This window comes from Onychostoma macrolepis, chromosome 06 (genome assembly GCF_012432095.1).
Source record: "Onychostoma macrolepis isolate SWU-2019 chromosome 06, ASM1243209v1, whole genome shotgun sequence".
Classification (NCBI taxonomy): Eukaryota; Metazoa; Chordata; class Actinopteri; order Cypriniformes; family Cyprinidae; genus Onychostoma; species Onychostoma macrolepis.
In genome coordinates this window covers 3,590,665-3,611,567 of record NC_081160.1, presented here as the reverse complement: position 1 = coordinate 3,611,567, position 20,903 = coordinate 3,590,665, and the positions used below count along the sequence as shown (strand labels likewise).

At 36.6% G+C, this 20,903-nt stretch overlaps 1 protein-coding gene across 15 annotated transcripts in view; it reads right to left on the bottom strand.

The window, feature by feature from the left end:
* ptprfa (protein tyrosine phosphatase receptor type Fa) overlaps positions 1 to 20,903 on the bottom strand; it is a 272,540-nt gene that overhangs the window by 68,777 nt on the left and 182,860 nt on the right. For 9 of the 15 annotated variants that reach the window (XM_058780183.1, XM_058780172.1, XM_058780177.1 and 6 more), the window contains 6 exons: positions 18,541 to 18,810; positions 12,847 to 13,428; positions 11,868 to 12,001; positions 9,901 to 10,045; positions 5,686 to 5,991; positions 82 to 275 (listed from right to left, as the gene is read on the bottom strand). In XM_058780183.1, coding sequence (XP_058636166.1) covers positions 82 to 275; positions 5,686 to 5,991; positions 9,901 to 10,045; positions 11,868 to 12,001; positions 12,847 to 13,428; positions 18,541 to 18,810 — 1,631 coding nt within the window. The remainder of the gene's footprint in view (positions 1 to 81; positions 276 to 5,685; positions 5,992 to 9,900; positions 10,046 to 11,867; positions 12,002 to 12,846; positions 13,429 to 18,540; positions 18,811 to 20,903) is intronic. The other 6 variants (XM_058780180.1, XM_058780185.1, XM_058780186.1 and 3 more) reach the window with 1 other exon arrangement.

Below are 20,903 nucleotides of genomic sequence, written 5' to 3'. Positions count from 1 at the left end.
ACCTAAATCTTGAGGATGATCATGTTTTTGTCACTTTACAATGTGACTTGGTTGCACATTTTCCATTTTATATGTGAGTACCTGTGCCTCGGGCAGAGCCACGTCCAGTATGATGGGCTGTCCACGTGGCTCTCCGTTCTCCAGCCGTGAGTAAACCACCTGATAGCCGCGGATCTGTCCGTGCTGCTTCTGCTGCAGAGGAGGCTTCCAGGACACCCGCAGGGCTGTGGAGTTCACGTTGTCCACCTCAACCCTGCGTGGAGGGGCGCCGGGCACTGCGGGAGGCAGAGAAGAAACGTTCAGAGCTTCATCACACGCTCACAACACACACAGGTCAGCTAAAGGTACAAACCAGCTCCCAGGCTACAGCCAACACATTTCAACAACTTTTTAGCTCTGTTCAGTTATCTACTCTCCATAATTCACTTCAGACATTACATCTGCCAAATAGTTTATATTTGATCAAAAACATTGCATGTGTATTTGTTTAATAAAATAATATTTTACCAATATATTAAATTTTTTTGAAGGTTTCAAATGTTAATATTAAAAGTCTAAGTTTGGGACAAATAAAAATACAATCTATTCACGTTAGGTATTTTAATAATAATAATAATAATACTAATTAGATATTACAAAAATAAAATAACAAAAAGGACATATAATAATAAAATAACATAAAAATATAATAATAAAATATGTAATATAAAATAAAGTAAAAATGTAATAATAATAATAATAAATGTACAATAATAAGTAATAATAATAAGAAAAGTAGGTAAGCTGTTGTCTATCCTCTTTATCCTCTACCCCCGTCATAAAAGCATTCATGAAATAATTTAGACTGAAACACAAAGTCATTTTTAGGGCTTGACAGCTGGTGGTCACCATAAACCTTAACTGCACGGAAACAACCAGTTTAAATATAAATGTCATATAGCTTTAAAACAACATAAGAGTGATAAAATTAAGAAGGGTGAACTATACTTTTGACATGCATTTCACAAACATAAATGTGTTGGACTGAGAGCCTGGGAGACAGGCTTCACCAAACCCACATAACGTTCCTGGCCAGCTCAGCTCCCCCTGGAGTTTGGGCTGAATACAGATCTGACATGAGCGCAGAAGAGCAGCAGTTCAGTAGATGTTAATGACAGTCAATTGATAGTCAATAGAGGAGGCAGTGAAGGGAGGGAAGACAGGAGTGAAGGTTAAAAAGCGCAGCATTAAGAGATTAATAACCAGATAGAGAACAGCCTCTCCCATCCCAGAAGTAACAGCTCAGAGCACAGAAGATCTATGGAGGCTCAAGTGCTGAACGTCAGCAAAATAGGCTGCGCTTAATTGGAGTCATTTAACTATATAAATGAGCTTGGCGCTGGCTGGAATTCAGCCTTGACCTTCAGACGAGAAAAAAGTCGATGCCTGAAAACAGATAAACAAAACTATAGTGCTCCTCTGCAGATGTGTGACCCGAGCTGGAACGAAAGCATTGACACGGTCAATTTTAACAGCATGTTTGTGCAAGTTTAATACAAGTTCAGCTCAGTCGACACCCTTTGCAGCATAATGTCAATTACCACAGACACAAATTTGGGGAAGTGTTTTGAACTTACAATGGAGTAAACTAGGCCAGCGTTGCAGGGGTTTGAAAGCTAAATGAATAATTCAGTCTAGCACATTTCATGTCAAAGTTTGTTGTGCCTTATGTATTTATGACATTGTTGAAAAATTGCATCTGGCTCAAGGTGAGAAATCCATTCTATCACACTCAATTCCCGTCATTTATCTTTTGAAACTCTGTGTATTTTAATTAGGGCTGCATAATTATGACACAAATTGTTGATTATTTTCCTTGATATGATTATGTAGATCAGTGATTCTCAAATGTTTTGACTTCAAGCAACCCCATAGTCAAAGATAATATTTAAAGGCTGATAATTTTCATACGTTTTATTTACAGAGCAGAAATATATAAAAACAATTAACTTTATAATTAATATAATCATCCTAAATAAGCAACATAATTAAATTTCATAATCACAACAACTGAATTTTCTTCATTGATTACACTTTTTACCAATGAATAAACATGACTTTTCTAGTTATTATAATTTTTTACTGACAAATAGCAATTTCCATCCATATTACACCCCAATTTCCATCCAATTCATATTATTTTAATATTTGACTTAAGATCGGTGTTTTTACAGTGACTTTAGCAGATCTACAAATCACACTTTTAAAATTCCCTCATAAATTCTTTAAAAAAAAAGGCAGCTATCAGAGGGAAGAAATTAAAATACTTATATCTTTAACTGTTTTAGCTTATTTTAAATCTTGTTATTATAAGCAATTTAAGCCAATTTGCCCCCCCCGGTTGAAGACCACTTATGTAGACTATTATTTTTTTAATAATGTATGCCCTAGTATTGTGTACTAACTTTCTAAGTGTTACACAATTTAAAAATAAACTGTCACTGGGCCAGTACCCTTTCAAAAGGTAACTAAAATGTACGCTTTATGTACAATTATGTACTTTTAATGTGCTATTATGTACCTTTAAGGTACTCATATGTTCTATTTAGGGGTAAATAAAGTAGAAAGATGTACATTTTAGCTTATGTACCTTGTTGCGCCACAGTGACAGCTTTGTACTTTTCCTGAGAGTGCATTAATCATAATTTCAAAACAAAACAAAACATTTAAGAAGTCAAATTTATTTTCTGTGGTAATCGATGCTATGTCACATGTGCTGTCGATAGAGCTGAACTCGTATTGAACGTGTAACATTCCTTTGAGGGATGAAAGCGCAGACTTTGCTTCTCAAATCTTCTGGCTCCATCCTGACGTCTGACTCTGCCGTCTCACGCTCTCTCAACTTTCACTCACTCGTTTTCTCGCTCTCACCCCACGTCTCCATGGAAACCGTACCAACTGGAGGGGACGGGTTCACACTACGCTCGCTGCTCACAGCCACTTCATGCCACTCCAGCTCTTAAAGTTCCAGGCATGAAGGCAATATCGCAGGGAAATTACACATGTGCTGGCAAGATCTGTAATATGATAAAGATCAGAGATCACCTGAGAACGGCATACGGCCCATAAGGGTTCTCAGCCCAGCCTCAAGCAGGAAGTGTGAAAACAGGAGGTGGTCTACCGAGACCCACTTCACGCATCACAGACTGCATCTAATCACAAGCTGCTAATATGCAGCACAACACATGGGCCGCTTTTATAAGGCAGCACGTTTCTGTGAGAGTTTCTAATAAGAAATACAGCTTGCATTCAGATCCTGTGTGCCGTGACCTTGCTCAAACCCGGCAGCCCAGCACTTTGCTTTCCTGCGTAAAAGACATTCATAACTGTGGTGAATAAACCTATCAAGCTCAGAACGCCTCAAACCAAAGTGTGCGCTTTGATTTATGAGAATACACAAGTTAAGAGGTTGAGAAATGTAAAAAACGCTCTGTTCTGTCTGGGATTCGCTAACGAACGATCTCGTCGCAGCAGTTCTGCTTGATGAATATGGATGTCAGCGAGCTTCTCTGAATGGGTGGAAAAGGTAAGAAGAACCGATGGAAAAGTTTACAGATAAAAAGCACAGCTAATTTATCAATGGCTGCACCTGCAGCCTCGCTTTTTCACTCTCAGTCAGCGCCGTTATAGCCTTATCAGCCACCGCAGCGCATTATTCTCGCCAGAATATGCAAGAGAAAACTCAATAGCTTGATTTATCTCATTTTGGCCTGATTAATAACCCTCCAAAAGAAGCTGAAATGAAACTGAATAACACGTATAAAGTTCAGCAGCTTCTAAGTTTAGTGCATCAACTTTAAAACAGGCCCCAGGCCTGCATCAATCTTTCGTTCAGAGTTTTATTCCTTGCTAAGCTTAGCATCACTATTATTACTGCTCACATATATATATAGGCTCACATAAGATATACTATTACTATTTTAAGCAATCAGTCTTACAATTTTTGCTCTGCAGATGGCAAAATATTCCACAGACTTACATTGCATGAAAGATTCTAGAGACCAGAATATGACAGAAACAATCACCCAGAACAGTATATCAGCACCAGAGCAATCACTCACAACAACTGCACTGTTCAACAGTTTAGGGATGGTAAGATTGTTTTATGTTTTTGAAAGAAGTCTCTTCTGCTCACCATGGGTGCATATATTTGATCTAAATATACAGTAAATACAGTAATATTGTGAAATATTATTACAGTGTAAAGTAATTATTTTCTCTGTGAATATAATTTAAAATAGACTTTTTTCCTGTGATACAAAGCTGAATTTTTAGCATTATTACTGCAGTCTTCAGTCAGTATGCACACAATCACATGATCCTTCAGAAATCATTCTAATATATTTAAGGAGGAGAAACCCCCCCCAAAAAAACAACAACTTTGCCTCTAGGAAAAAGAGAAATACAAAGAGAGAAGAGGGGAGATGGGATATAAGAAAGAGAGTGTGCTGTTTGATTGACAGGATTAACAGAGAAGGGACATGTACTTCCGGCATTCACCTGTCAATCAAACCGCTCAGCCCACTGGAGACAGAAACGTGCAGCATTGTGAACACTGTTACATCACAAATGTGATGTAACTACATTTTTACATTTCATGTGAGTGCTGTTTGCTCATGCAAAACTCACTGCTAAGATGCTAGGATGTCATGGGAGTGTTAAAGTTGCTGGCCCAAATCTAATCTTGTAATATTCTATTCTTAAATATGAGTCTGGTTTGTCCTTCAATGTACGCTACCATTTAAAATTTTGGGGTCTCTATGATTTCATTAATTTTTTTAAAGAAGTTACTCAGCAAGGATGCATTTAATTCAAAAGTGACCTTAAAGACAATGATGTAGTAACAAAAAATTATATTTCAAATAAAAATTGTTCTTTTGAACTTTCTATTCCCGAAAAAAAAAAAAAGGTATGCAGCCTGACTGTTTACAACATTGCTAATAATCAGAAATGTTTCTTGAGCAGTAAATCAGCATATTAGAATGATTTCTGAAGGATCATGTGACACTGAAGACTGGAGTAATGATGCTGAAAATTCAGCTTTGATCACAGAAATAAATTACATTTTACAATATATTCACATAGAAAACAGTTATTTTGAATTGTAATAATTTCTCATAATATTAATCTTTTTACTGTATTTTTCAGCCTTTTGAACAGTTGTGTAAGTCTGTGGATTTTTTCCACCCATTTGACATTAACTATGGGTAACAGTAATAGTAATACTTGTTTTAGCTACGTCTATAAGAACCTTCTCTAAATAAAGATCTGTGTTGCTGTGTGGGAGCATCTCGATGTGGCGTGGCTCCATTCGCCCACTCATTCCGAGTCTTTTCATCGCACAGCGAATAATGACTCACAGAACAAAACACCAGCGCTGTCCTGAACTTTCACTCCACTATAGAGACAGAGAGACCAGCTCCTGCTCTCTCGCTACCTGTGTCTGCTGCACCAGAGCCGCACATTAATAACAGAAGAGTGAGGAACAGCAGGCATAAACTCCAGCGTAACAGAAGAAAGAGAGAGAATCGCACAGGGAGGCGTGGATTCATGCCGTTCAGTCAGGAAACCCAGAGCGAGGAGTTAGTGCTGGTGAGTTAGAAGGTGCAGAGAGCAGATCTGGAGCACCCGTGAGCCGAGCATTACCGTCTTCTTTGGTTCTGACGCGGGTGCTGCTGCTCTCTGGGCCGGGACCCACGTCTGTGTGTGCTTTGACCCACACCACATACTCCGTCCACTTCTCCAGCCCTTCCAGCACATAGCTGGACACATCCGCGGGGATGTCCTTGACCTCGTGGCGCTGCTGGTCCTCGCCTGACACTGCCTGATAGGCCAGAGAGTACCTGACGATGTTGCCGTGGCGACTGGCAGCCGGAGGAGCCGCCCAACTCACCTTGATGCTGGTGGAGCTGAGACTGATCAGGTGCACTTCCTGTGGGGGGGCGGACGGGGCTGGAAAGGGGTGCAGGAACACATGAGCTGGGACCTGTTGCATAAACTTTGCCTCTATACGTCATAAGAACTTGTCTGACTAACTAGTAGTTTGCCAAGGGGTAATCGGTCTTACTTTTCAGATTCAAATTAGACCAGTCTACCTTTTTATGTGACTGACTTTAAGTTATGACTAACCTGTATGCAAGTTTATGCAACCGGCTAGCAAAGAACATAAAGGTTCTTTGCAGAACTTGAGTTTAAGAATTTAAGAACCCAGGGTTCTTGAGCTGGCAAATATAGTAAACACAAACACAAACACATAGAAATAAATATAAACATGCGCCATGAGAACTCATTTTGAAGGATTCCAAACAGACTCAATCATCCTTTGATTCACAGGTTACTTTTCAAAAGTTTGGGGTCAGTAAAGAAATGACTAATTTCATTCAGCAAGAATGCTTTAAAGTGATCTAAAGTGAAAGTAAAGAATTTTACAATGTTACACAAAATTCTATTTCTATTCATCAAAATTTATTCTGGTTTCCACAAAAATAACTGTTTTAAACAATCAGAAATGTTTCTTGAGCAGCAAATCAGCATATTAGAATTATTTCTGAAGGATCATGTGACACTAAAGGCTGGAGTAATGATGCTGATAATTCAGCTTTGCATTATGGAAATAAATTCAATTTTAAAATGTATTACAATAAAAAACAGTTGAATTAAATTGTAATAATATTTCACGATTTTACAGTTTTTACTGTACTTCAAATAATTGCAGAAAAGACTTCTTTCAAAAACTTCTTACCAACCCCAAACTTGAACAGTAGTGTATGTCTGTTAGAAGATGAATAGCGAAGTCTTACTGGGGTCTTTAAAGCAGTGATACACAAATCTTTAGACTTGCAAAAATTATGATTTTTTTTTTTTGAAAACTAAACAAAACATGAGATTAATCACAATTCATCTGTTTTGATCTGTTTTAAAGTCTGGAACCTCTTCAGGTCCCCATAGTTGCGAATCACTGCTTTACACACCAACACAATATAGTCTTCTACACGACTGCACTTTAAAAGTTTCTGCTTTGTCGTCAAGATTTATAAGACTTTTTGGAACCTTTGTTTATAAGAGCGAATGCTGCATTATTTTCTTTTTAAAAAGTCTGCACATACTGTAGTCTAAATATTGTGTTTTGTGGCGAAAGCAGAGATTGATGGCTCACTTCTACTCTGTATCTGTGTCAGTATGACAGAGATAACAGATACATTCTGTCTGACACACTGTCTTTGGCTAGACATGTAATTGATGTGATTGATGGCCTGTCTAGTGTCTGAGATGCTCTATCGATTTATTTTTAAAATCACAGAAAATCCCACCACTCCTGTCTATCTCGTCCTGAGAACACGGCAAACTACAACAATATACAGTAGGATTATTACACGGCTCTCTGGAATACTTGATTCTGACTGAAGCAGCAGCAGACATGACATATTGACTTTTCTGAATGATAACAATGATGGTGTACTGTATGTGTGCGGCAGCAGTATGAAAATGTGATAACCATATTACTCCTGTGTTTTGTTCAAGCAGAGCAGGCGGAAAATGAAAAAAAAAAAAAGTAAAATAAGAGGTTCGTCTCCACACAGAAGCACAAGAAACATATTTGCGAGTGGAGAATAAGACACCTGTGGAGTGAGGAAACCAGGAGAGGAAATGAAGAGAGAAAGACAAAGAGAAAGAAAGTGTGGGAAAAGGTGGGAGAAATGGGTGAGAAAACGAGATTAAACAGGGAGACACAGAGACGAGAGACACTGGACACATCTGAAATTCAAGTGGGAGTTGAGAAGAAGAATAAATACAGGCAAATGAGAAAATGAGCACACGGTTATGAGAGAGAATGAAGTGTGAGGAAAAAGAAAGAGGGCAAGTTTATTTATCACCTGCAGCAGAGGAAAGTGTGAATGAAATACAAGAGGAAAAGAGAAAAGTGAAGAAACAATATATAGAGGAGAGAGAAACTGGTCACTGAGGAGGAAAAAAAACATGAAAAAAGCGATGAAAAAATATTAAAGACAGCAAGAAATGGAGCAGATGGTAATGAGACAGAATGAAGTGAGAGGAAAGGTACATTAACGGTGAGAGAAAGCTATAAAGAGGTGGGAAAGGTCAAAGCTAGTGAGCTGCCTACCTAGACAGGATTTTACAGGAATAAATCATTCAAAAATGAAAATTAATTGAATCGATTTTCATTTTTGGATGATTTATTCCCTTCAAAAATGCTGTTTTTCATGTCCTTGAAACAAGGAGATTTTTTTAAAGTAACTATGAAATCAAAATGGACAATTCTTATTTTCTAATGGGATATTGCATTGTTTAATATTTTATCTATGCATATCATTATTTTTTTAAGCAGCCATTAGCAAACGACAATAATCCAATCCATTCCCGATGGACAAAATCAAGTCCCGCCCTATTTTTTTTTTGGAGAATAGACTGAGAAGCCATTTCACTCTGATATAAATCACAATAGGGAAGAAATTATCACAGTTTCTGTTTCATGCCAACTTTAAAGTGTTCGTGCTGCCCTTTTGCTGCTTTTTAACCGAAAACAACAAGTATATGAGTCACATGGACATTTTTCTCCTTGAGAAAACCATGACAAACATGGTTTAAAGTTGATTAATACTCAGAAATGTTACATTTAACTGCACTTTCAGATGAGAACAAAATTTGAACTAAATTAAGCTGAATAATGACAATATTATCTGCTGTAGAGTTGCTTTATAGCTGAAATTGAATTTGTTTCATACAGTAAATGATGCCACTTACAACATTAAAACTGTTATGTTAATGTGAAGCTGCTTTGAATCAGTGTGAAGTGCTATGTAAATAAATGTGAATTAACTTCACTATGGACATTCAAAATGTTCCTTTTGTGTTCAGAAGCCTATGTGAAGTGTTTCAAATGAGTCACTGCCATTAAAGTTGGGTTAGCATGCTCCCTTTTAAGGTAGCTGCTTATGTAGGATCTGGCAAAGAATTACAGAGACAGAAAGACAGAGGGATTTTGCTGTCTCAGGTCTTTGAGGACAGTGACTCAGAGACACTAGGACAAAAGAGACGGACTCGGAGACATAAAGAAAAAGCCAGCGTTTCTATGGGAACCAAGCCGCGGCTTAGATCAAACCTCTCAAAGCTGACACGTCTAACAAATAGCTCTGAATAGCAGGAGATCTCTCAGAGGAGCTGTCATAAATATCTCAGCTTTAGTCCATATCTCTGGAGCCGGAGGAAGATGAGGACAGAGATTAAGCCGTACTGACTGCGTCATTCTGACGCCACTGAGAACACACACAATCAGCGCGTGGTGCACTCCACGGTCACTGCAGCTCTTCACGGACCCTGAACTACAAACCAGAACCTGCTGGGCTTTTGACACTCAAAAAGCTGGTGTGATGCAGCTGAAGTGCTGTGTATGAAACAGACGCCAGTGCTGCTTTGCTCTGGAAAACACAGGGTCTTTTGTATGACGATAAGGCCAGATAGATAACACTGAACAGAGATATTTTAATCTATACTTTTATAGCATTTTATTTTTTCCCCCACTGAAACTACTTGTAATGTTTTTTAATTAATGTGTCTTGAGCCAAAAATAATCATGCATTCTGTGTACCAATGTAGCAAATATTTCAAGATGAAATGATTGTGCTTTTCATGGTAAAATAGTTGCATTTTATTTGTAAACACTTGCACAATTGTTTCATATTTAGATGAGTGATATGGTGCAGTATGGTTAACAAAACACAAATGGAAACATATGGAAAGTTGAAAACATACCTTATTAACAATCTTTAGCCGAGTGACTATGCCAGTATTGAGCTGCTAAGAAGTGGTCATAGTTTGAGTTAGTGAACAGTTGACACTTACTGGACTGGGCCGTCTGGGCCTCTATGGGCTGTGTGTACACCCCTATTCCCATCTCAGAGCGCGCAGCTAGAGTAAACTTGTAGAGTGTGTCTGGCTTCAGGCCTTCAACAGCATACGAACCAGCTGGGTTAAAGATGACATGGTGCTGTGACAGATAAAAGACAAAGAGAGAGTGAGATGCACACATAGGCTGCTCAGTGTACAAGTGCATACTGCATAGTACAGTATATCATTTATAAAAATAGATGTGAAATTGTATGCAGTATGTAATAAACTGCTCTGTAACATGCAATGTTGTTAAATAAAACTTAGAAAACTTATGAACATTTTCAGTAACAGAAATAAAACTGAAAACAAAAAACCTTTACTTAAAAAAAGTATATGTTTAAAAATATGTTTAAAAAAACTTAAACGAAAATTTGAAATTTTGCCCTGGCAACTACGCAAGTTTTAAGTTGAAGTACTAAAATGATCAAAACAAAAACTTGTATATTATATTCATTCATTACACACAGACTGATATATTTCAAATGTTTATTTCTTTTAATTTTGATGATTAGAGCTTACAGCTCATGAAAGTCAAAAATCAGTATCTCAAAATATTAGAATATTTACATTTGAGTTTGAATAAATGACCATCCCTACAGTATAAATTCTGGGTATCTCTTGTTCTTTGAAACCACAATAATGGGGAAGACTGCTGACTTGGCAATGATCCAGAAGACGAACATTGACACCCTCCACAAAGAGGGTAAGTCACAGAAGGTCATTACTGAAAGGTGTGGCTGTTTACAGAGTGCTGTATCAAAGCATATTAAATGCAAAGTTGACTGGAAGGAAGAATTTGGGTAGGAAAAGGTGCACAAGCAACAGGGATGACTGCAAGCTTGAGAATACAGTCAAGCAAAGCCGATTCAAACACTTGGGAGAGCTTCACAAGGAGAGAACTGAAGCTGGAGTCAGTGCATCAAGAGTCACCACGCTCAGACGTCTTCAGGAAAAGGGCTACCAAGCCACTTCTGAACCAGAGACAACGTCAGAAGCATCTTACCTGGGCTGTGGAGAAAAAGAACTGGACTGTTGCTCAGTGGTCCAAAGTCCTCTTTTCAGATGAAAGTAAATTTTACATTTCATTTGGAAATCAAGGTCCCAGAGTCTGAAGGAAGGGTGGAGAGGCACAGAATCCATGTTGCTTGAAGTCCAGTGTGAAGTTTCCACAGTCAGTGATGATTTGGGCTGCCATGTCATCTGCTGGTGTTGGTCCACTGTGTTTTCTGAAGTCCACAGTCAACGCAGCCATCTACCAGGAAATTTTAGAGCACTTCATGCTTCCTTCTGTTGACAAGCTTTATGGAGATGCTGATTTCATTTTCCAGCAGGACTTGGCACCTGCCCACACTGCCAAAGGTACCAAAAGCTGGTTCAATGACCATAGTGTTACTGTGCTTGATTGGCCAGCAAACTCGCCTGACCTGAAGTCAAGAGGAAGATGAGAGACACCAGACCCAACAATGCAGATGAGCTGAAGGCCACTATCAGAGCAACCTGGGCTCTCATAACACCGGAGCAGTGCCACAGACTGATCGACTCCATGCCACGCCGCATTGCTGCAGTAATTCAGGCAAAAGGAGCACCAACTAAGTATTGAGTGCTGTACATGCTCATACTTTTCATTTTCATACTTTTCAGTTGGCCAAGATTTCTAAAAATCCTTTCTTTGTATTGGTCTTAAGTAATATTCTAATATTTTGAGATACTGATTTTTGACTTTCATGAGCTGTAAGCTCTAATCATCAAAATTAAAAGAAATAAACATTTGAAATATATCAGTCTGTGTGTAATGAATGAATATAATATACAAGTTTCACTTTTTGAATGGAATTAGTGAAATAAATCAACTTTTTGATGATATTCTAATTATATGACCAGCACCTGTATAGTTGAGATTCAGTGATCTTAGCTGTTACCTTGTTGTCAGAGTCGGCCTCCCAGTATGTAAGCTCATATTTTGTGATCTGATCCTGAACGGGCCACAGCCACGACAGCATGATCCGGGTGTCGAGCTCTGCCTCTGCTTCAAAACCAGTGGGCTGTGCTGGCACTGCAGTCAGAGACAGAGTTTGTCTTACTATACACTTAAATCACACATTGTATTGACTTTTGAGGTTATCTTTTGTAATGTCTTTCAACATTTTTATTTATTAAATTAAATTAAATATAAATTAAAAATAAATACATAAATAAAATGAGAACTGTTGCCTTAGCAACTAACTGAAACAAGTTTAAGTTGAAGCACTAAAATTATTAACTCAAAACTGGAAAATAAAAATAAATTAAATCTAAACAGTAATATTTAAAAAGAACAAATACTAATAAAAATTATAAAAGCACAAATTACTAAAAATTAAATGAAGAATTAAAAATGTAATTATTATAAAAATATAAAAATAAAAATAATATAATAAAATCAAATAATAAAAGCTAATTATTAATAATTTTAATAAAAACTATAATAGTATATAAATAATACTAAAATAACACTGATACTGATGCTCAATCAGCATATAAAAATACATCTATTTAAGAATGAATTAAATCAATAAATAAATAAATACTTTTAATAATAATAACACTAATAATAATCATTATTATTATTATTAATCCATAAAAACAAAGACAAAAGGATAAATAACAAGAACATAGTTAAACCTAAACAGTAGTTTAGGTTGACAAAAATGACAAAAGCGCATATTTTAAAAAAAAGTACTAAAAATGTAATTAAGTTAAAATGAAATAATAAAATACAAAAATGAAAAAAAAGAAAAAAAAAGAAAAGCTAATTAATAATAAAAAAAACTGAAATAGTGTATAACTAATACTAAATAGCACTGATATTGATATCATGTGCTTTTATTGAACAATAAATTACATGGGCACATATCTCACCTCCTTGCTGTGTTTTAACCTGCAGAATGTCCGAGGGCGGCCCGTCTCCCACGGAGGTGAACGCCAGCACGCGGAGGCCGTACGTGATGTCAGGTACCAGGCCGGAGATAGTGGTCAGGCTGCTGTCCTCTGTGTTGTGTTTCTGCCATGTGCTGAGCGGGAAGTGCATGTCGGGCGTGTAGTACACTCGATATCCTCGGATCTGTCCATTGGGCTCCTCTGGAGGCTCCCACTGCACCAGCATGGTCGTGGCGCTCAGCATCCGGGCCTGAACGCGCAGCGGAGGAGACGAGGGGGCCTGTTCACTGGTGCGGGTCTCCACCGTCCCACTGGGCGGCCCGCGGCCGATGTTATTGACCGCCATGACGCGGAATTCGTACTCAGAGTACGGGCTCAAGCCACCGATGCTGTAGCGGGTGGAGGCCACTCCGTCCACTTCCTGGAAGCCGTTGTCTGACACTTTGGCCCGGTACTGAATCACATAGTAGGATACGGGTTCGGGGTTACCAGAATCCCATGTTAGAGTTACACTGGTGGCGGTGGTTTCTGTGACGATCAGAGAGGTCGGAGGACGGGGCAGAGCTGAGATTGTAAAAGAAACAAATGTATTTAGTTTCCTGACAATTAAGAATGTGAATAATAATAATAATATTGGCAAGTCTGCATGAGCATGAACATCTAAAGTGACCCAAAAAGAACAGTGTGATGTGTTTTCTTTCATTAATTAGTGTGTATTGACAGCAGTACAGCTCAGTGCACTTCATTTTAACAGCCAATTAGACTCAATTATATCTAAAACACAACAGAAACACATAATTTGGTTTATTCAGCAGTAGTATTTGCCCTCGGATTAATTTTCAATGACATTCTTATTTAAAACTCAGTGTGCTGTCAATTTATTTCAATGACTTCAAATTAATTTCCTAAAAATGTAAATATTTCTCAGTTTGAACAATTATAATGGTCAAAATCCAATCAACATCCCAGTGCAAACAGAGCTGTATTAATGCAAGATCATTACACAATAAAGAACACACTTTAATAATAGGAGTGTTTTCAGAGCTTAATGATCGTTTGGTTGAGTTTTGTTTTTGTCAAAAAACTATTTCATAATAGCTCCACAGATCAACAGCTCATAGACAGCAAAGACACTAAACTATAAATACACAGGCCTTGTTGAATATAACAATATAAGTTCAAGTCAGTGTTAAACTATTAAAAACATTTCTTTCAGTAACAGAAGTCAAATCTGAATATTAGATGAATTACTTAAACATACTTCAAAAAAGAAGACAAGAGAATTGAGAAATGTTGCCTTGGCAATAATGCTGAAATAACACTGGTTTGGATGTTAGATAACAGACAAAAACAAACCACACAGACATATTTTGGGGTATTTTTGCCACATGGCCTGGTTATTTTAAGATCCTCAACATCAAAAAGGTGTTTGAAATGTATTTCTCAGTGTATTCGCTACTAAACCACATGTCCTGACATGCTAACATATGCCACATGAATGCAAATAGATCCATGATATTTCTCAGGTTAGATGCATGCTAATGATTTGGCATTTGCCATGAAAGCAGCAGAATGTGCTGTGTTAAACACTGCTATTATGATTATTCTGTGTCATGTATCAGACGAGTTCAATCAGCTCACCTGATTTCCACAGGCGGGAAGAAAAATGCCTGCATTGTCATCAAATAGCTTCTGAAATTGACTCTAAACAACTTTTGTGCTACATGCGACTGGACAGCTGTCAGAATCCAAACAGATCAGCTTGAATAAGCAGCAGCAGTGTGGAAAAGGATAGAAAAATCCAGTGAAGCCTGTGGCCGTGCACTGCTTTAGGAGGCTTAAAGAGCCACAGCTGCTATAAGCCAAGAAATCCCAAAACACACGATATTAAGCTCAACTAACATGATAACGCATGACGGAAAACAACAGTGAGAAAAACCCGCTGTAATGCCAGATACACTCAACACGCTTTAATCAATGCTAATGTTTTAACTCGACTCTATTTGCCAGAATTGAGTTGAAATTCTCTGACTCCTGCTCTAAATTCTTTATTTTAAACACTTCCCTAGATACACCAGTAAACGCTTGCCGATTCACTGACTAATGAAGAGCTCAGAGTAGCGCACATTTACAAACTGATCCAGTACAGAAATCAGTGCTGGGCAGATATTTACAAATTGTAGTCTGTTTCTGATTCCAAGTTACATGACAAAAATGGTATAGTCATTAACGTAATCCATTACGTTACACATTTTTGGTAATATAATCTGACTACTTTTTGATGACTTTTAGATTACTTTTGCACTAGCTCGTTTATCACATTGAATTAAAGCGGATAATCTTGTACCATATTGACATAAAATACAAAGAGAAAGAGAAAATATTCCATTCATTGTTATTAACAACACAAAGTGCTTTAAACATTATGTCAAGGTTTCCCAAACTGGGGTTCGTGAAGGAACTGTGATTTTAAAGAAAAGTTAATAATTATTAAATCATAAAAATTGAAAATAAAATAAATCATTTTAAAATAACAACTATCAAAATAAAAGTTCATTTTATTTATTAAAAAGTTTAAATATTTTATTTGTTTATCCGCATGTCATGTGACCATTAGCCAACATCAGAGAACAATGAACATACAAATGTTTTAATTATTACCTTAAAATCTCAGGGGTACTTAAAGTAAACACGTATATAAGGTAAAAGAAGTTTGGCTGACAAAAATGTTTGGGAATCCCTGCATTACATGTAAATAAAAAAAATATTGAGAATCAATAAATTATGAATAATTTATCGCTATTGTGTGAATAATATGTAATCATGAAATGAAAAAAAGTTACTGTAGTCTGAGTAATTTAAAATGTAATATCATTTAATTACAAGTACTTAATTTTTGGAATCTGATCCAGATTACTTGCAATCAGTTACTACCCAGCCCTGGATACTATGTTGTTGCCAGGGTGTTGCTATGCTGTAGCTAAAGTGTTGTGAGTGGTTTAGAGCGAGCTACTGTGTGGTTCCTATTGTGTTTTAAATTGTTTAGAGCGAGTTGTTAAAATTAATAGTTGAAGAGTTGTGCTTATTAGCTAGACTTAAAAAAAACATTCCCAGGGTTGTATGATATCCTGGTCTCTGAGCACACCTTCAGTGAGAGCCTGTTTGTGTTTTAGCATTATTTTATTGTTTAAATCTTTAAACCATTATGTGTGAACAACAGTATTTACAACAACGACACAGTGCAGCCCCGTTCTAGATTTCACAGCACATCAATAAAGAGAGTGTGCTCTTTCAAGAAAGCATTTAACATGATAAATTTGGGACGATGAAATGTTTCAAATTGATTCATTATTGCGCTACAGCCCTAAAAATAATCCTTAATGATGATTCGGAGCTCAGAGATTCTGTTCGCTCTGACAAGGCGGAAAAAAGGAGGAGAGATCTCCTCATCACATTTCAGCTCTGATGAAACATTGATGAGGTGATTGCATGCGCTGTCTGTCTGAGTTGGTGGGAATCCCCATGAGTGTGTTATTGATGAGATTTCGCTCTCAACGTTTCTGGGCCCAGCCTCCAATCTGATTAGAGCAGCTTTGTTTATTACTGTCTAGATAATCACAGATAATCAGCGACTTTAAGTACACAACTGATATCAGCGTTAGCCGTATGATCACTTGGGGACAAAGATTAAGAAAAGCAATTTATTCGTTTAAATGAATGTAACCAAGCATACTTCATTATTTTTAGGAATATTACTACTTTATTTAAATATAAATGGTTCTGTATTACTACATTTTGAAAAGCAAAAGAAAAGGCGCATTCCAATGCATTTCTCCTTTGTATGGGTGCAATTGTAGTATGCATAACTGATTCACAAACAAATCGTTTTTTTTTTCCTTTAATGTTTTGGCCAAACCAACAAACTAACAACTAATTTTAATTTTTGGGGTTATTGATTGTTTGATTGATTGACTGAAAAAAAGAAAAATTAACTTCTATTCAGCAAGGATGTACTAAGTCAATCAAAAATGACAGTAAAGACAATTATAAAATTCCAAAATAATTCTATTTCAAATAAATGCTATTTAAAATTTCACAGTATGCACAAAATATTAAGCAGCACCAGGGTTATTTTCGTAAACAAAACCTAAAACTAAGACTAAAACTATTGATGAAAAAACAATTTCGTAAACTGAAATAAAATAAAAATTTCAAAATATTTGAAAAACTAAAACGAAACGAAACAAACAACAGTTATTGAAAAACTAACTGAAATAAAATAATAATTAACACAAATAAATAATCATTTTCGTAATCATTACCTTGGCGGAAAAAATATATAAGTGACAGTTTAGGGAAATACCTGTCAATGGTGCATCACGCACATGGGGTTATCAGACGGAGAGACGCAAAGCAGTTTAAAACAGTCCTGCATGGGTCCTGTTTGGTAAACGTGCACCAGCAGTACTTAACAGAACACCCGATCCGTTATCCTACAGCAGCACTAATTTATTTCTGTACCAGACCAGAATTGTTTGACATAAAGACCGCGAGTCGCGACCCGAACCGCACCCGCATTAATCTATCAGGTAACTTGGCCTAGCATCTTATGGTCACTCTGCCAAACTTTCGAACAAATAAGCATAGGCTAAATCACATATACACATGCTTGTAATTCTTCATAAATAAAGAAAAGAACATAGGCTATTCAAATATGAGCCTTTACTGTTAAATTCGATTGCCGTTATTATTGAATTTCATTAGTCCTAGTTATGATTTCTCTTGTGACTGTTCACGGAAAAGTGAGCAAGACACGACGGTTACAATATCATGATTATGGTTAAATAAGAAAAAAGACATAGGCCTATAACCAAATTAGGCTACATTTATTTTAAATATCTCAACACCATTAGATATGACATTAAGCGCAACTTGTGTAGATTTATTTAGTAAAAAGGTTTGACTGCTTCCTTTGATGTATATTTGTATAATTTTACCTTCTAATCAATTTCAGCATGCGTTAATTTTCTGTCGCTAGACTTTAAATTATGCCTACGTCTTTCTTTGGCCTTCGCTCTGAAATTGATCTGTTGATTCTGCTAAACTTTAATGAAAACTGAAACTAAAACTGAAACTAAACTATATAAAAACTAAATAAAAATGTGTTCACAAAATAAAAACTAAACTAAAACTAACAAAAATATTAATTAAATAATAAAAACTAAACTGAATTTTATAGCAAATTTGAAAACGATATTAAAATAAAACGAATTTAAAAATTCAAAACTATAGTAACCTTGAGCAGCACAACTGTTTTCAACATTAATGTTAATAAGAATAATAATAAATGCATAGAATGATTTCTGAAGGATCATGTGAAACTAAAGATTTCAGCTTTGCATGACAGGAATAAATTACATTTAAAAAAAATATTACAATGGAAAACAGTTATTTAAAATTGTATTAATATTTCACAATATAATTTTTTTTCTATATTTTAGATCAAATAAATGCAGCCTTGATGAGCATAAAAGCATCTCACGACCCAAAACCTTTGAACATTAGTGTATCTTTAATTATATTTAAGAATGCCTATTGAATACTTTTCATATAAGTGCAAACCTTAATCAGATCCTGTGTGACTTATATCTAAGGTGAATCTAAGGTGTCTCTTACCTTTGACGGTGATCTGAGCCGTGGTGTCGATCATGCCCAGGGACGATATAGCCACACAGGTGTAGTTAGCCGACTGCCGGATGTTGGTGAGCTCCAGCACATTTCGGCCAATGGGCATCTCCTCCTCTTTGGTGAGTTCCTGTTCCCCCTTCATCCACTTCACATAGGGCATGGGAGCGCCCACCGCCACGCAGGTGAGGTTCACGCTGCCGCCCGGCATCACCTCGTGATTGGTAGGTGGGATTGAGAAACGTGGCGGAACTCGCCGGACTGTTGGAGGAGCACAGATGATGTTATACACAGAATACAGATACAGGAGGGCAGAGAATATGCTTCAGGAATGGCTCTGGCTATACAGCAATGACATCTATGGCTGTATTTGAGTGACTGTATTGTAAATATGAGAGATATGAAATAAGAATTAGCTCTCCCTATATCTTAATGATTAATCTGAACAGACAAATGCCAAGCTAAATCAAGGGAACAGAGCTGAGAGCCTTAATATACTAAACATTCACCATATAAGAGCCTGTTTTGACAGTAAATACATCTCAAGGCCTTTTTTTGACTCTACAGTCGAGTCTCCTTATTGTCTCATTAAATTCAATTTCTGACAAAGCGCTCGAAAGCTATTAACCATTACATCACTAAATGAACTCTGTTTGCATTATAAATACATACTGGACTAAAAATGCAGAAGAAGAAGGACGTCAATCAGGGTGGTTATAAAATAATTTTTAAGCTTTAGTCCAGTAGCACTGAGGTATGCAGTGCTTTTTCTACATTTCAGGTCTCTGTCACGCTATCTTGGGCTGACAGATGCTCAGGACCTCAAAGAGATGGCGGACAGGTGAATGTCACATCTCAGATTTGAACTTTAGACTTTCTCATCACTGTGACTGATATCTTAGCAGTGCAATGCACATTTCCTTTATCATTTCATATAAACAGGGACATTCAAACTCTGAAAGCTCAGATTTCACTGAATTTATAAAGTTTTATAAAGTTTTAAACATTCACCACCGCTTGCATGTTTGTTAATTAAAAAATACAGATAATATGATTATGCTTTCAGCCCTCAATAAGACTGTCAGATCCATTTAACACATTTCAGAATTTCAGCATTATGTATTATGTCCATTTTGGAAATTCTTTCTGTTAAAAAAATAAACTAAAAAACTATCTGCATATGCCTTATTTAAATTATGGCATGGCAACATTTAGAAGTAACACTGTAAACTTTGCTTTTTTTGCAAAGAAATACATCTTATTTAGATCAAGAATGCCAGAAATTGATAGCAGTCTCTCCTCACACACATTTATTTGGTGTGAAGCCAAAGCCAAACCATCCTGTCCACTCAATACACAGCAAACACACTGTGTATCTGCGGAGCTGCCCATAACGAGGAGCATTTTCTGTTGACTTCAAGGGTAAACAGCCTTCTAAGAGCGTCCATGGAGAGCCCGCTAATAAACCGATCTTGTATAATGTCTCTCCTTATATAAAGTGGAATTGTTTTCAGATGGCAGCTGAGTTTAACAGGGAGCTCTGCGGCCAGACGTCTGCCTATATTTCACGGATAAACAAGTCTCATTTCTGACAAACACCAACTCACTTCCAAACCTGAACATTACCTGTTCATTTCCTTGTCATTACCTACTCATTTCCTCACGCAGGAAATGATTGTGGATAAATGAGGAAAGTATGTGTCTGAGGGATTACAAATGCTCAGTATTTATTTGACTTGAATGCAGTTTCTGGAAATTAGAGCGCTAACTATCACCCAAACTTCAACAATAATCAGTCATCTCTCTCTATCCCAGTATACATGCATTATTTGGGTACAGTTGCTACTTTCTGAATTATTACAGTAGGTAAGGTTGGTCAGTGCATCCACACTTTGCTCCATCATTACCTTTACCAAAAAGTAGTATACTTCAAGTTTATTTTATTAAGTATACTTAAGTAAAGTTCAAGTATATTTTAAAGTATACTTTATGTAGTAAGTGTACAAATATCAGTGTACTAGTAGTATAGTTGTAAGTGTACTATTTCAATACTCCTTGGGACTAAATTGGCCCACATTCTAGTATATAAAAGTACACTTTTAAGTATACTTTAAGTATAACAGTAGTAAACTTTGAGAACACAACTAGTTTACATCAATGTTTTTAGCTTGTACTGCAACTATACTAAGAGTGAACTTATAGGTATACTGGTAGTTTACTAATTAAATAATTATAGTAGCATTTTTAGTACACTTTGAAGTATAATCTCAGTAAGCTACTAGTTTAGTAGTACTTGTAAGTTTTCTTTAAGTGAACTTTACATCATACTTTAAGCATACTACTATGTCCCTATT